Here is a 15,834-nt window from a genome sequence, read left to right on the forward strand (position 1 = left end):
CTAATATTAATTGCTTTGCATGAAATGTCTGTTTCGTTCAGTAGGTTGGGAGTTCCTTTAAGGCAGAAATTATATCTTCCTATTTTTGGAAATCCCCACTACCTAGCATTACACCTGATTTATATTACGGAATCAATAAATTTTTATTAACTGAATGAGTGACTGAATGGAGTAATAAATTTTGCGGAATATGCAGTAGGAATAGGACAAAAACCTAGGACAGTGGAATAAACTGTAGATCCAACAGGGTAACTTGTGCTTAAGGGAAGTCTGCCAAAGAGTACAAAAGGAAGTCTGCAGGCTTAGAAGTGGCTGCTGGGAACTTAGACTTGGGTTTGTCTATTATTGAAATATCTTTGTGGAGCAGTTACCAAATGAAGCAACTCTCAAAAAAAGTTGCTGATGATTTATTCATTAGATACTTCTGTGCTTCATTCTGGGACCCAAGATCTTTTCCTGACACACTAACATAGTCCCAACTTTCTCTTTGTAGTATGTACTACTTCTTTTTCTCTTCCCCATTCAAACTCGTTCTTCTCATCTATGGTTATAGCTCATTGTGCATAGAATCCCACTTGCCAAGATTGGTTATTTCTCCAAGGTCAGCAAGCAGTTATCATCTATGGACCCTCGGGCAGATAAAGAATATAAAAAAACTTAATTTTTTTTCTTTTTAAATGACATTTTATTTCTCATTGTCAATGACTAACTTTTGAACCTATTGAAAAGTATCTTGATTATAGTGAATAAAAAATATTGATGATAGAATTAAAATACTAGGTTATACAAAGTTAGGTTTTTTTAAAAAAAATATCACTGCCCATGAACATTTTTAGGACTTGAGTTTTGGGGGAAAAAAAAAAAACAACTTCGTTTGTATTTTTTTTTAACACTTCCCCTGTTAAAAATTAAGAGCATATATTGAGACTCATTTGCAGGCACCTATTACAATAAACAGAAGGACCACAAAAATTAAAACAAGTTCCAAAGACTATCATGTATAAAAACTTCTGTACAGAATGAGGATAAGAATTCACCCAATTAAAAAACCATCTCCTGTGGTATAGATTTTTTTTTTTTTTCATAAAGAGAGAAAACTAGAGTTCCCACTGTGGCACAACAGGATCAGTAGTACCACTACAGCACCAGGACACAGGTTTGATCCCTGGCCCAGCACAGTTCGTTAAAGGATCCAGCATTGCCATCGCTGGGCTTGGATCTGATTCTTGGCCCAGGAACTCCATATGCCTCAGGGAGGTTAAGACAGTGGGGGCGGGGAGATAGTTGGAAAACTGACCTTTCTATACTTGGAAGTATTTTTCCACTTGATCCAGTATTTTTAATGGTTTTTCCACTCCATAAATTAGTATTTGTTCAGTAGCTAAGAAAAATCCTATGTTAAATTATACCGAAAGAAATCAGGAACTTCCCTGAAAGAGCTAACCTTAATTGCCTGATGGAGGTTGAAGATACACTCAACCAACAAAAAGTCACACCACCAGGAAGCAAGGAGGGTTTGCTAAGCGTCAGCTTCAGTTCAGCCTTGAGAGATGAATGGTCTGAATGGTGAGAGAAACACAGGAAACAGGACGGAGAGAAGGAACAGGGAGTGAAAAACCAGAAACATGATATAGACAAGGGAAGAATACATGAAAACATACAAAAAAGAAAACTGAGAGGAAAAGAGAGGAAAGTAGAAATGTTGGTGGATTTATAAATAGACAATTTCCCTTGCCTCATTGTCAATACTTCCTCATATGTGCCATTTTTACCTTTATTTATTCTGTTTTACCCCCATTATTAATGGAAAGTATTTAGGAAAAGAAGGAACGATCATCCAGACAGGTTCATCCATAGAAACTCATTCTGCTTTAAAATGAGTGGTCATTTTCCCCTTTCATAGACTCTCAAAGCTAGAGATGTTTAAATCTTCTTTACACTACTCATCTCCTCACATATTCCCAAAGTGGTTATCATGTTTCTGCTTAAATAAGTCAAGTGACAGTAAACTCACTGTTTTCAACTCTGACTAGTTGAAGTTTTTTCCTTCATCAAGCAAAAAGCTACCTTCCTATAGCTTTCATTCATTTTTTTTTCCTTTTTTTGGCCGTGCTTGCAGCATGCGGAAGTTCCCAGGCCAGGTATCAAACCCGCACCAGAGCAGCAACCTGGACCACTGCAGTGACAACACAGGATCCTTAACCTACTGTGCCACCAGGGAATTCCAGTTTTCACTCATTGATCTCTGGTTTAACTACTGACATCCTCCCAATATCTATGGACAGCTATAACATTTTCTTTAATTCTTATCTTATCCAGGTTAAATACCTCCCTTTCCCTCAATCTTTCTTCATAAGATGCGTCTTTTAGTCCATCCCTAGACACTTCCCTTTGAAATGTTTCAGTCTTTCCCTCTATTTATGACCACAACTCCCCAGATATGATCTGACTGGTGGATCACTACAATTTTTGGCAAATGGCTATCTGCCAGGTACCTCACTTAATGCCCCTTTTACGTTTTTAAAAATACAGAAATAACAGGACTCTTACATGTTTTTCTTCAAACTGATCTCCACCAAAAGCTGCCACACAGGGTTTGATACCTCCTGTCCCCAAAGCGATTAGACTCAAGCCGACCATTGACAGGACGCTGAAATGGAGACGTGAGAATACTAACCATATTGATACTAAAAACAACTGTAGAAATTGAATATAGAGCTATAGGAGAAGAAAAAAAAATGTGTACAAGGGCTAAGACCTCCTTTACATTTCTACCCTCTGGGCATTTTCCACATACTTGCGCTCCTAGGGGAGACCCAGGGGCACTGACAATCTTTATAACCCTTGACATTCTGCCAGAAAGTATCCATCACATGGGAAGATTTTGGTCCCTGATAGTTTCATCTACCCCTTGAGTGCAACAGATAGAAGCAGATACTGAAGGAACTCCAAAGCTAAAGCACTGGTTCTCAATCTTGCTTTAGTCAAAGGGACACTTCAATAGAAACATCTTATGAACCCTTGTCCTACTTATCATTACTAACCAACAAAAAGTTAATATCATAATTAATAGGAGAGGTGCCAGTGATTTTTAATGGGATGACAATAAAAAAGGTATCTAATATTTATTAAATTTCAAACAAAAGTCTTAACTCATGAGAAAATACATTATAAGGATGAATATATATGACCTGCTTCTTGAACAGCTCTAACCCTCTCTACTGACTCAACCAACAGACATCAAAATTTACCAAAAACCTCTGGCATCATAAACATCAATAGCTTTAGTAAAGAGGTATAGAGTAACTGGAATATATGGAACTACACATAAATGGAAATCATCTAAGTTTTGAATATGAATTCTACAATGTATTATAAGAAAACATCATAGATTTTTTTTCTTTCTTTCTTTCTTTCTTTTTTTTTTTTTTAGGGCCTCACCCATGCCATAAGGAGATTCCCAGGCTAGGGGTCAAATTGGAGCTGTAGCTGCTGGCCTACGCCAGAGCCTCAGCAACACAAGATGTGATCTGCATCTGTGACTTATACCACAGCTCATGGCAATACCAGAGCCTTAACCCACTGAGCAAGGCCAGGGATCGAATTTGTGCCCTCATGGATGCCAGTTAGACTCATTAACCACTGAGCCACGAGGGGAACTCATACAGATTATTTTTTAACTCTGGTAAAGTATAATGCATGGGTGGGTGAATAGGTGAGGGAATGTGGAGGACTTGAAGGTTTTCATCACTGTCTTCAAGCATATGAAGAGTTTTTATGAAAAAGATACTAACTAGTTATTCTACAAGTCCCCAAATGCACAATAACAATAAACAAGCCCAGAAAAAAAAAAAAAAAAAAAACAGGAAAAAGTTCAGCTGATCAAAGATTTTTTTTCTTAAGCAATTTGGTAACAAAATAGTAGGTTGGAAAATAAAGGGACATCTCTGGTAAGAAGACAGGAAAACATCTGTAATGAATACATGAGACATTTACCCATCCGATGGAGGGAAAGTGGTTTGGTTTGTCCCATGATTTTACTCACGTGTGTATCATATGTCCCCCCAGTATTGGTAAGGCACCCAGGGACTTGATCACATGGCCAAGGACATACACCAAGGAGAGATAGATAATTGTCCTGTTGAGAGAGTTAAATTAGTCAATCTACAAACAGAATTCAGATATTTGAGTAATACAGACTGAGTTCATACTGTTCTCAGTGTCACGATAAATGGAGTGGGAGGAGGAAGGAGTGGAGGAGGAAAGAATTACCTGAGAAACGCAAATAGAAATAATAATGGAGTATGAGGCAAATAGACTAGAAAAAGAGACAGCAACTCTTCGCCCTGTAATGTTAGAGATAATGGACTTTCCTTTCTCATATCTGCTCTATCCTATTTCCCCATTTATCCCACATATGTGCAGAATACCCCCAATCTTGTACAAATATGTCAAGACCAGGTTGGATTTGTAGCAAGTGACAATGTTTTAAATTAGGAGAACCAGAAAAGTGGAATACTTTGATCAGAGGGCTTTTTTTTCTTTCTTTCAGGGAATGTCTTTGGCTCTAGAAATCCATAAGGTCAAGGAGAATGTCATGTAAACAGGAAAAAAAAGGGGGGATGGCTAACATAAAGAACTTTCTCTAAATGCAATCACTGGGATGTACAGAGATATAAAGGGCTCTCAGGCTGAGTCTGGTCTTGCACACCTGGGTTAATTATAATCCTCACAATTTCCTCATGGACAATTTCCCAAGGGTAAGAAAGGAACCAGGGACTTTGAACAGACCGTCAAAGTCTGATAGAACTCAGAGAGTTGGTAGGGACTTGTGCTGTTTTTCAAAAAAATCTGAATGGTAAATATGTACAGATATACACACTGAAATAAGGCACACTACCACACATACAATATACTTCTTACATGTATTACCACCCCAGCATTACATATAAGTAGGATATTAGTACTAGAAAGAACCTTGGAAATTACATAGTTTACTTCTATGATTTTAAAGTGTTATATGCTGATGTAAAAATAAAAAGAATGGAATGAAGGTGGCAGAGAGAGGCTGGAGATTCTAGAAATCTCAGAATGTGCATTTCTCATTCTAAATGCCTAATCTTCCTAGCCCTTGGCTCTCCAGGAAACAGGAAAGGGACCTTAGAAAGTTTTGTAAGGCACACAGGAGATAAGGTGAATGACTAAACCAGGGCGACTTAGTATCAGAGGAGGGGGCAGGCTTCCCCAAAAGGCCTTATAGTGTCTTCCGGAAAAAAAAGGTTCTCTTTGTTGGAATAAAAACTATGAATAGAAAGAAAAGGCATAAGAAGGGACTGAAAAAGATCAGTATTATGAACCCAAATAAATGATCTACGCTAAATCATTATGGAGGAAAAAAATAAAAGGAGTCTGAGCTGGGGTGATAGAGTTTGAGTAAAGAGATCATGTCAATATCAGATTGTTACACTAAAGGAATGAGAGAAGTGTTAAGGGCCTAGGAGGAAAACAGGCAGTCCTCTAGGTGAAGGACTCAGGGAATAAGTCCAGAAAGGAAGCGAATGACAGAGAACTTTAACAGAAGGAGAGAGAATCCTTTTATTCTAAATACCGTGCCAGCCCTCCATCTAGATGGACTTGGTAACCACACTACGTAAAGAGCAAACATAGATATCTGCCACCTGCCATCCCTCTCCAAGTCAAGAAACTGTGTTTAGAACTGCGGCAGCTGGAGCTCTATATTAGGTGCTGAGTAAACACTTTAGAATAATGAATATATATATATTGCCACAGCCACAGCAACGCCAGATCTGAGCCGTATCTGCGACCTGGCAATGCCGGATTCTTAACTCACTGAGCAAGACCAGGGATCAAACTTGCAACCTCCTAGTCAGATTCGTTTCCACTGCACCACAATGAGAACTCCTGAACTATAAATTTTCTCATGGGAAGCAAACTCTATCATGCCTGAAATCAGAACAAGAATTGGTCTTAAACTACAGAATGCAGGATTAAAATTAAATATAAGAGAAAAAAAAAACCTTTTGACTGAAAAGGCTGTAAAAATATTGGAGAAATTGATAGTGAAGAGACATAACCTTTTCTGGATTATCAGTCTGAGATGTTCTTAGGTACCATGAGTGACACGAGTATGTTCCTGCTGTGAAGCAAGTGGCTAAAAAGTGACAGTCTCCGCAAAATCAATCTGTGAATCTTCTTGGGATGTGACCTCCCATTATCCTTACTTGAATTTTCCCAACCATGAGTCAGCAATGGCTGCTCCCAGGATGGGAGTGAAATAACAGAGGCTGCTGAAGGCGTGGTATACAGAGGTGGAAGTGTCTTCACTCCAATGCAGGAAATACAGGAAGTACAGGGTCAGCACAGCTGAGGCAAAAAAAAAAGGTGGGGGGGGGACAAAACAAGACAGACGCATTAAAATGATTTACGGAGAAGAAGAACATTTGATCTGGTCTTTGAAGGTGATCTTCAGCATTCCTAACAGTGAAGTGACTGAGGGGTGACTGCTGGGCAGTAGAATTGGGGCCCCTCGGAGTTGTAGGAATGAAGCGGGTGATGCTTAGTGTACAAATACAATACTCCTCTCTTCAGTCTATGTACACATAGCATCACTTAGGCCAATCCCAAAGAACATGGAGCTTCTAATATCCTTTCCTTCCCAGTAACAATATAATCAATACATCTGAGGAACAGAAAAGAGGAAATGGAATGCCAATGATGAGAGTTTTTCCACTTATATTCTCATAGGCTGTGTTCTGATTTCCATTAGGCCTTTCTATTCTTGGCCTGTATGAGTTAGTAGGTGAAATCCCATGAGTCAGGTTTTGGAAGTCTTGGCCAAAGGAAAGGACCAATTGGATGAAGGCAGAAAGAGTAGACAAGGGAAGTAACTGCATAGAAGACCAGGTTGTTACAAACATGGGGTGAAAGTGAGTGCAGAAGAGCAGGACTCTAGGACACAAAATTACCTTTCATGCCATAATAGGAAAAGCGCTCACAAAATTCATTCACCACGATGAAGGCAATGCTCAATGGATAGTTGGAGCCACAGATTTTCTGTGAAACAAAAAGGCAGTGGTTCAAGTATGAACTATATTTCCTTACTTAAACCACTAGATTGCTCCACAACAGGAAAAAAAATTTTATTTTATTCTTTTTTTTTTTTTTTCTGGCCATGCCCATGGCATGCAGAAACTCCCGGGCCAGGGACTGAACCCGCACCATAGCAGTGACCCGAGCCACATCAGTGACAATACCAGATCCTTAATCTAGGCCATTAGGGAACTCGATTTTTTAAAATTTATTTTTTAAAATCACTCTTTAAAGTCACCATAATAGGTAATATGAAGCAATGGCCCATATTTCTCATGAAACAGCTGGTACCATACTAAAAGTATTTGCATTGCTGATTTAGGAGTAAGAGAAACTATTCTGAATATTACTTTGTTCATCATTCATTTAACATGGAACTTCTCAGGCATCCATGATTCTAGACACCAGGACCTGTTCATCTTCCCACAAGTACTAAATGAAACATCCAGGGCCCCAGGCAGGAGAATAATGAAATTCATTTCTAGGAACAGAACCAATAGTTGTCCTCTAGAGCATCTGATGTCTAAGCAGTTACACTTAGCTGTCAGTATCCTTAGCTCCACTGTGCAGATTAACCTCTGTCCCCACCTGCCCTGTTCACTGTGCTTGGAGGAATCCTGGCAATATGAAGGCTTCCCTCTAAGTGGCTACTAGAGCCAGGCACAGAGCCCAATACAGATTCTTAAAGGTAAGCTGATTGAATACCTTCACCTTGGGCAGAGTTCTTAAATCTTGTCAAATTAAATGTCCATTCTTTCTATAAAAGAGATTCTACAGCATTTTAATGCTAATCCTATTGGGCATTAAAAGTACTATGCTATTTCAAGCATTATCTGTCAGAATATAAGGAATATCATGTTTCATTTCAAATTCCTACCCATTATGATGGCCCAACTAACATGAGAGAGGGATGGAGATATCTGTTCTTGGTTCAACCAAATCTTACCATGAGATTTTTATTGTCTCTTCTTATTAATAAGATACACACACACACACACACACACCTTTGTGAGCAAGCTTAAATTCTTTGGGACCAGAAGAGATATAACTAAATAAATAAATGATAAATTAATACATTAATGTATCCAATCTTTTATCCATATAGATATAAACAACCCTCCTAAATATTAATATACATTAATGTATGATTAAAAACTTGCTTGAAAGACACAGTGAATTAAGTTCTTTACCTTTTAGCTCACAGTTTGAGAATTATGCAACTTCAAGTTTAATTAGCACACTTTTACTAGCTATGTAACACTGTCACTGGCTGTGTTAACATACTGCCCCCGGTGTATCACTACACTTGTCTTTATACTTCAATTCTATTATTCCAAAGAAACTACCACCTCTAGAACACTACCACCTCTTTGTGGTAAGAATTCATTAAATACCGGCTAATATTTCTATATCCTCTCCACTTATAGGATTTTGATATGAAGATTGAAACGAGATAATGAATTTGCAAGTGCTTTAACACGTATACAAAACATTATTATCACTTCCTTGTTTCCCTGTTCCTTCTCCCACTGTAAACTGAAACACATAATAACAGACCTTGGTGTCCAGCATAGACTCTACACACAGGGGGAACTAAGGGTTGAGTTTTTATATTAGTAAAGAAAGGACAATCACACACAGTTCTCCAGAAAGGAGTGCTTGCCAAGTTTCCCTGGACGCTCAAAGTGCTTTTTTTCCCACCCTAGAGAAACTCAGAGTATACAATGAAACACATCAAAGTCTTAGATGCCAATTGAAGAACTCTGACTACCTCTTTCTGCTGCATCCTCTCCTAAGTAAAGGAAACTTCTGTTTAGACTTGGTTTACAGGTTAACTCTAAATCCGAGAGAGAGAAGAGTTTTTAACACTGTAACACAGCTCAGCCTTAAACTCTAGAGGCCAAGGAGGAGAACCAAAAGAGCAAGTATGTTCCTGTCAGAGGCAGAACTGAATCTGAGGACTCACCGGAGATGGCTTCTTTGGAAAGCTGGGGGGTCGAGGTGGTACTTCTTCAGTGGAGACAGGTAAAAAAAGTGTTTCCTTGGATTCATTTTTCTGGAAGGGATTCATGGCTGGCTCCTTACTCTCTCTCTCTTCAAGCATTTGGCTTTGGTAGGCAGTCGGACAGCTGCCAGGCTACTGTGAAAAGGGGGACTGGGAGGGGAAGAGGGGGTGGCTTCGGCAACTAGGTTTAACCCCGTGGGTGTCGGGCTTCAGCAGCTGCCTGCAAAGTAGAAAGCTATAGAAAAGAAAGGATCGAGTCTTAGAGACTAGTTCAAAGAATGATTATCTTAAAGGTAGAGCACAAGGAAGAACACCACATCATGGGATGGAAGAGCATAATGCTGGAGAACTGCAAATGGATGAAAATTAGTAAGACTACACAGACCTGGAGCATAGCCTGGAGCACAGATTTCAAAATTGATTTCAGGGTAATAATAGCCACCACTTGTTGCACATCTACTATGGGCAAGGTTTATATATACACACATATAGTATGTCTATACCTATATGTTTTAATTCTTACTACTATCCTCATTTTAAGGAATAAACAACAGGTTATGTAATTTGCCCAATATCATGTGGCCAGTAAGCAGCAGATCTGGAATTTTTGGTATGCCATTACATATAGATTAGTATCAGTAAAGCCTGTGGTCCTTTCTCAGGAATGGAGGCTATATGGAAATGTAAACATAGGAACATAGGAATGCGGGGGAACTGAAATTCATTGAAGAGGGAAGGTCATCTCCAAAATGAATTTGGATAGAAAAAAACATTTGGTTTTCAACATAATAAAGTTCAACTAGAAATATCCTATAAGCAATTAAATAGGTCTTGGTCAAGTACATTTGGGAATAATTCTTCTACTTTGATAAATTTATTTTCTCACTTCAAGATGAATCCCTCATGACATGAGGAAATACAATTTAATTTGCATAAAAATTAGGAACCAGTTATTTTCTAGTTACTATTACAAACATCATTTTCCTTAATTTTCAGTGAATGGACTTCCCAATGACTCCAGAATATAATATTTATTTCCTATCAGAGGAGGAACAAGAACAGCCATGACAATGATAGATGCACTTTTTACAGTATGATTTTTGCTAAGTCAAAGAGGCAAAATAAGAACAAGAGAGTATGGTGTCCATCTAGCTGTCAGTCAAAAGAGAAAGGAAAATAATGGCAAGACAGCAAGAAGAAAAATGAAGACTAAAGCAACAAGGAAGTCAGGAAACAGGGGAATGAATTATTTTATTTTAGAATATGAGAGAGAACCTATGACTCTATTCTCCGTAAAGTTCTTCCATTACCTGTTTGAGTAATTTGTGGACAAGTAAGGCCAGAATAAACTCTATCCTCTCTTCCTTAAACTCTATCTTAGACTTTGACCAGATTTTCCCAGCTTCTAGTATACCTCTTATCCCACTTCTCTCCCACCAATGAAAAAGAGTCCAGCTTCATTTCAGACTGTAACATTAATGATTAAGCTGTAGTTATTCTTTCAGGAAGCACTGCCCTTTCTGACCTAGTTTGGTTAATGACTCTAGATGCAAAACAAATGAACAGTCAGAAGTTACTAGTCAAGTTAACCACTAGAGGCACAAATGTCTTTAAGATCTAATTATATCAGTGGCTCCCCTTGCTCTGACTTGATAGCATTTGATCCGGCAGAGCAAATGGAATAGCACCTGTGCACAAAGCACCAATTCATTTGTGCTCATAGGTGCCCTAAATATCAAACTTTAGAGTATTGGCATTGGTTCTCATACTCCTTTGTTTAGATGAAATTCTTCTTTTAATTATGCAATACTATGCTAGCATTAATAGAATCAAATAATATCAGAGATGGAAGGAAACTTAATCTTGTCCTATGTAAACTAAACTTCCCTAATGATAAAAATTACTTAGGGAGGGAGTTCCTATTGTGACTCAATGGGTTAAGAACCCAACACAGTGTCCGTGAGGATGTGGCTTTAATCTCTGGTTTCGTTCAGTGGGTTACAGATCCGGTATTGCTGCAAGGTGCGGCACAGTTTGCAGATGCAGCTCGGATCCGGTGTTGTAGTGACTGTAGCATAGTCCTGAAGCTGCAGCCCTGATTCAAACCCTAGCTTCAGCTGATTCCATATGCCATGCATGTAGCCATAAAAAAGAAAAAAAATCACTTAGGGATATCTTATATATATAAATTTCCAGAACGATTCTCTCTCTCTCTCTCTCTCTCTCTCACACACACACACACACACTTAAAGGCTTTTCCTTTGAAAATTCTTATTCTCTAAGGAGATATTTAAGAATGTATATTTTAATAAGTATCTATGGTAATTCTTAGAACAGGGGTTTGGTGAACACTGGTTTAAAATCCTTCTCTTAGTCTATCCTGAAGAATATTACAGAAGGGCTCAGACTAGAATCCCCACCTTCGAGACCTAAAGCCTTTTCCTCCTTATCAAGATGCCTCATACACCATTTTTGCTAAGTTGAAATCAGATAGAAGGATAAAAGGGAAAAGATCAAAGAGAAAAACAACTTCTGAATAGAAATGAGTACAAACACTTCAGGGGCAAAAAAAAAGCAATAAAAGTGGAAGAACCTAAAAGTGGAAGAACCTAAGTAAGAGTAAAAAATACTTGTGACCTCAATGATTATGACAAAAGAGAGATTTTTTTTTTCTTTTTGCATCTGCACCTGCAGCATATGGAAGTTCCCAGGTTAACTCCATATCCTTAACCCACTGAGTGAAGCCACATATCAAACTTGCATCCTCACAGACACTATGTTGGGTTCTTAACCAACTGAGCCACAATGGGAACTCCAAGAGTGATATATTAGGCTATGTACAGAAAAGAGGCTGAAGCTCTAAAATGACAGACACTCATATAGTTAGAAAAGGCAATTAAAAGAGAACATGTGTTTAGCAAAGTGCATCAATATAAAATTACATAAAAGTAAATTATTTAAATATAGCAAAAACAAATAGAAAAGGAAATTTAAAAAATTATACTGCTATAGTAGCATAAAAAATACCCAGGAATGTATCTATTGAAAGATGTTTAAGACATCAATACTAAACACTTAGAGTATTAGTATGTATTTTTATGTAATTTTTACAGTTCATTTTATATAAATTACATCATTTATTTACCTACTCCTACAAATGAAGTCGCTCTCAACCTCTTAAGAATACATTTTTATGATTTTTTTCCATTCTTATTAAGTCTGACTCATCTCGTAAAGAATTGGAAATTACTGGAGTTCCTGTGTGGTGCAGTGGTTAACAAATCCAACTAGGAACCATGAGGTTGCGGGTTCGGTCCCTGGCCTTGCTCAGTGGGTTAAGGATCTGGCATTGGCATGAGCTGTGGTGTAGGTCCCAGATGTGGCTCGGATCCCATGTTGCTGTGGCTCTGGTGTAGGCCAGTGGCTACAGCTCCCTTGCCTGGGAACCTCCATATGCCGCGAGAACGGCTGAAGAAAAGGCAAAAAGACAAAAAAAAAAAAAAAGAATTGGAAATTACTAAAATAATTATTACATGAATGGTATCTGAATGATATAATTCCTAAATCTGACATGTCTAAGAATGCTTTCTTAACAAACTGTGGATGATATTTGATGAATACATGATTCAGAGGTCACACTCGTACCTTTGTGCAGATGCAGCTTTACTAACTCTAGAGTTCAAGTGCAGTGCTATGGGATAGTTCAAAGCCCACTGATTTTTGTTCCTTTGTAACCAACTTACTTTCCCTACTCGCATGCTTACATTATCATCAGTTTCATCAATCTATTCAGAAAGGTCAAACTAAAAGAATATGAGCTTATGTTAACTAACCTTATTTTAATAATAATTACATAATATATACAATATCTAATCATCCCATTGTACACCTTAAATTTATACAATGTTTTCTGTCAATTCGATAAAGCTGGCAGGAAAGAAAGGTATGTGCTTAGAATCATGTGAGGATGGTTCTGACAGTGAACCTCATATCTGAGAACTTGTCTCATCCACTGATCCCCACATTTCAATGTCTGAAAATGCATCAAATAAAAATAACACAGAAGCCCAAGATATACTATTTCATTCCTCTCTAAGATACTTATGTTTACCCTTAAGGGGGATAAAGAATGATATGCTAGGTATTCAACCCACAAAAATAATTTTAAGAACATATTTCATTTATGGGAGAAATAATAGAAGAGAGGAAGGATAAGCTGTTTTGACTGTGGGAAGTATATTCTGAGAACATAATGTGTGTTATGTAGTCAGCATTATCAGTTCATATCACCATGAACTCATTTCTGGTAAACACTAATGAAATCTCAGCATAACAACTTTCAGTAAAAAACATTATAATTTGTATTCCTGCATTAAAATAATAAGCTACTTGGAATATTCAAGCTTGCTTATTTTTTTCATTTTGGCCACATCTGCAGTATTTGGAAGTTCCTGGGCCAGGGACTGAACTGATGCCACAGCAGTGACCTGAGCCACAGCAGCGATAATGCTGGGTCCTTAATCCACTGAGCCACAGAGAAACTCTTTTTTCGAGCTTGCTTTAATTAAGTAATATATAACATAGTTTTTGGTATCGATGAATAAAATAGAAATAAAAGTGAAGACATAAATAGGTTATGGCTGAAGATGGGCCAGAGAGAGAAAGGGAGAGAGAAATGGGAGAAATTAAACCCAAACCTGGAGTTCCCATCATGGCTCGGTGGTTAATGAATCTGACTAGGAACCTTGAAGTTGAGGGTTTGATCCCTGGCCTCGCTCAGTGGGTTAAGCATCCAGCGTTGCCATGAGCTATGCTGTAGGTCGCAGACACGGCTTGGATGTGGCACTGCTGTGGCTCTGGCATAGGCCAGTGGCTACAGCTCCAATTAGACCCCTAGCTTGGGGACCTCCATATGCCGTGGGTGCAGCCCTAGAAAAGACAAAAAGGAAAAAAAAAAGAAAGGAAGAAATTAAACCCAAACTTAAGGATTAAAAAAAAAAAAAACAACTATAGAACTTGTTATGATAAGAGGTGAAGTTGGATAAAATATTTTTTCATAATTGCCAAAACTTGGAAGTAACCAAGATTCATTCAGTAAGTTACAGGATAAATAAACTATGGTTCATCAATTGTTAAAAGAAAAAATGTACCACTCCAGTGCAGGATGTTTATATTAGGGAAGCTGTGCATGTGTGGGAACAGGGGATATATGAAAATTCTCTGTACTTTCTGCCTGATTTTGCTGTAAAATTAAAACTGCTTTTAAATATAAAGTTTATTAATTAAAACAAAAAAAAAACCTTGCTGCTGGTCAGTGGCTTTCAACTATTATCTAATATCTATAATTTCCTCAAAATTCAAAAATGTTTTAAGAATAAATATTATTTATCTCATTAATAGATCTTCATATTTTTACCTCAAAAGCAAAATAAGAAAATGATTTTTAAAAAATCTGAGAGAAGAGAACAAGACAAATTATGTGAGAGATAATGGAGCAAGTGTTTCATTAAAACAATTATTTAGCTTCACCTTCATGCTAAATTATAGCTTAGTTTTCAACCAAAATGTAAGGAATATCATATAGAAAGGCTCAGAGATATAATCAAGACCAGGGACATTTATTATAAATCAGTAGTTCTGACATTTCATGATTGAAGACAGCAGTATGATAAAACAGAACACTGAACTTGAACTTTAGAACAGTTGATCTGACACTTGTTAACTAACAGTATGTGGGCAAGTTACCTAACCTCTAAATTTGTTTTCTCATCTGTAAAACTTCAGTAGAGTTTCGTTAACATTAAACAAAACACATGAAAATGCTGGTACTCATAAATGGTAAAAAAAAAAAAAAGTAACATTAACTGAAAATTCTGAATCATAACTTTATCATCAAAAATTGATATATTTTTCTCAGCCCTAGGAATTTTTATTCATAATATAAAATAAATTATCACGTCTTGAAAATTTTATACTTATTGTTGAATATTTCTTCAGTCATCACTGTCACTTCCTGATTCACTCAGCTGCAAATCATTTCCTAAAATAAAAAAGCATAACTGTGGTAATTAAATATTTTACCTATGTTTGGATCACAGCAGATGTCATTCAAAATATAACCACAAGGGGATCCTGTTTAGCTAGCATTTTGTCTTTAAGTATCAGACTGCTTATCCTATAATTAGTCTCATTATTAGTAACTCAAATAATACTGTCTGTAAAGAAAAAAATAAACCATCAATGTTCAGCATAGTTTTAGTATTATCTGGCACCTATTTTAGTTTTCTTCTACATACCAACATCATCCTTTATACTACTGATTTAATTACATCAGAAAATGAGAAAATGTGCTTTAGAAGATAACACTATTTTGAAGAGTGAAAAAAGTTATATAATTTTTTACTTAAAATTCAGTCAAAATCATTAAGTAGTATATGTTAAGAGCAACTTATTATTGATTCTTTTTTCTTTTTTTTTGGCCTTTTTTTTTTTTTTTTTTTTTTTCAGGGCCGCACCTGCAGCATATGGAAGTTCCCAGGCTAGGGGTTGAATCCCAGCTACAGCTGCTGGCCTACATACACACAGCCACAGCAGTGCTGGATTCAAGCCGCAGCTGTGACCTACACCACAGCTCACCACCACGCTGGATCCTTAACCCACTGAGCAAAGCCAGGGATCAAACCCACATCCTCATGGATACTAATCATGTTTGTTACCAC

General features: G+C 37.4%; 2 protein-coding genes across 4 annotated transcripts in view; both read right to left on the minus strand.

The window, feature by feature from the left end:
• SLC15A2 (solute carrier family 15 member 2) overlaps positions 1–9,214 on the minus strand; it is a 34,954-nt gene extending 25,740 nt beyond the window's left edge. The window contains exons 1-5 of the mRNA XM_047791162.1: positions 9,077–9,214; positions 6,987–7,074; positions 6,243–6,384; positions 4,046–4,138; positions 2,551–2,650 (exon numbers count right to left, since the gene is read on the minus strand). Coding sequence (XP_047647118.1) covers positions 2,551–2,650; positions 4,046–4,138; positions 6,243–6,384; positions 6,987–7,074; positions 9,077–9,214 — 561 coding nt within the window. The remainder of the gene's footprint in view (positions 1–2,550; positions 2,651–4,045; positions 4,139–6,242; positions 6,385–6,986; positions 7,075–9,076) is intronic.
• Positions 9,207–15,834, minus strand: part of EAF2 (ELL associated factor 2) — a 47,528-nt gene continuing 40,900 nt past the window's right edge. The window contains exon 6 of one of the 3 annotated variants that reach the window (XM_047791174.1): positions 9,207–9,265. In XM_047791174.1, coding sequence (XP_047647130.1) covers positions 9,207–9,265 — 59 coding nt within the window. Of the gene's footprint in view, positions 9,351–14,712; positions 15,156–15,834 lie in introns of those variants that run through there. The other 2 variants (XM_047791192.1, XM_047791183.1) reach the window with 2 other exon arrangements.

The sequence above is a fragment of the Phacochoerus africanus genome, chromosome 1 (assembly GCF_016906955.1).
Source record: "Phacochoerus africanus isolate WHEZ1 chromosome 1, ROS_Pafr_v1, whole genome shotgun sequence".
NCBI lineage: Eukaryota > Metazoa > Chordata > Mammalia > Artiodactyla > Suidae > Phacochoerus > Phacochoerus africanus.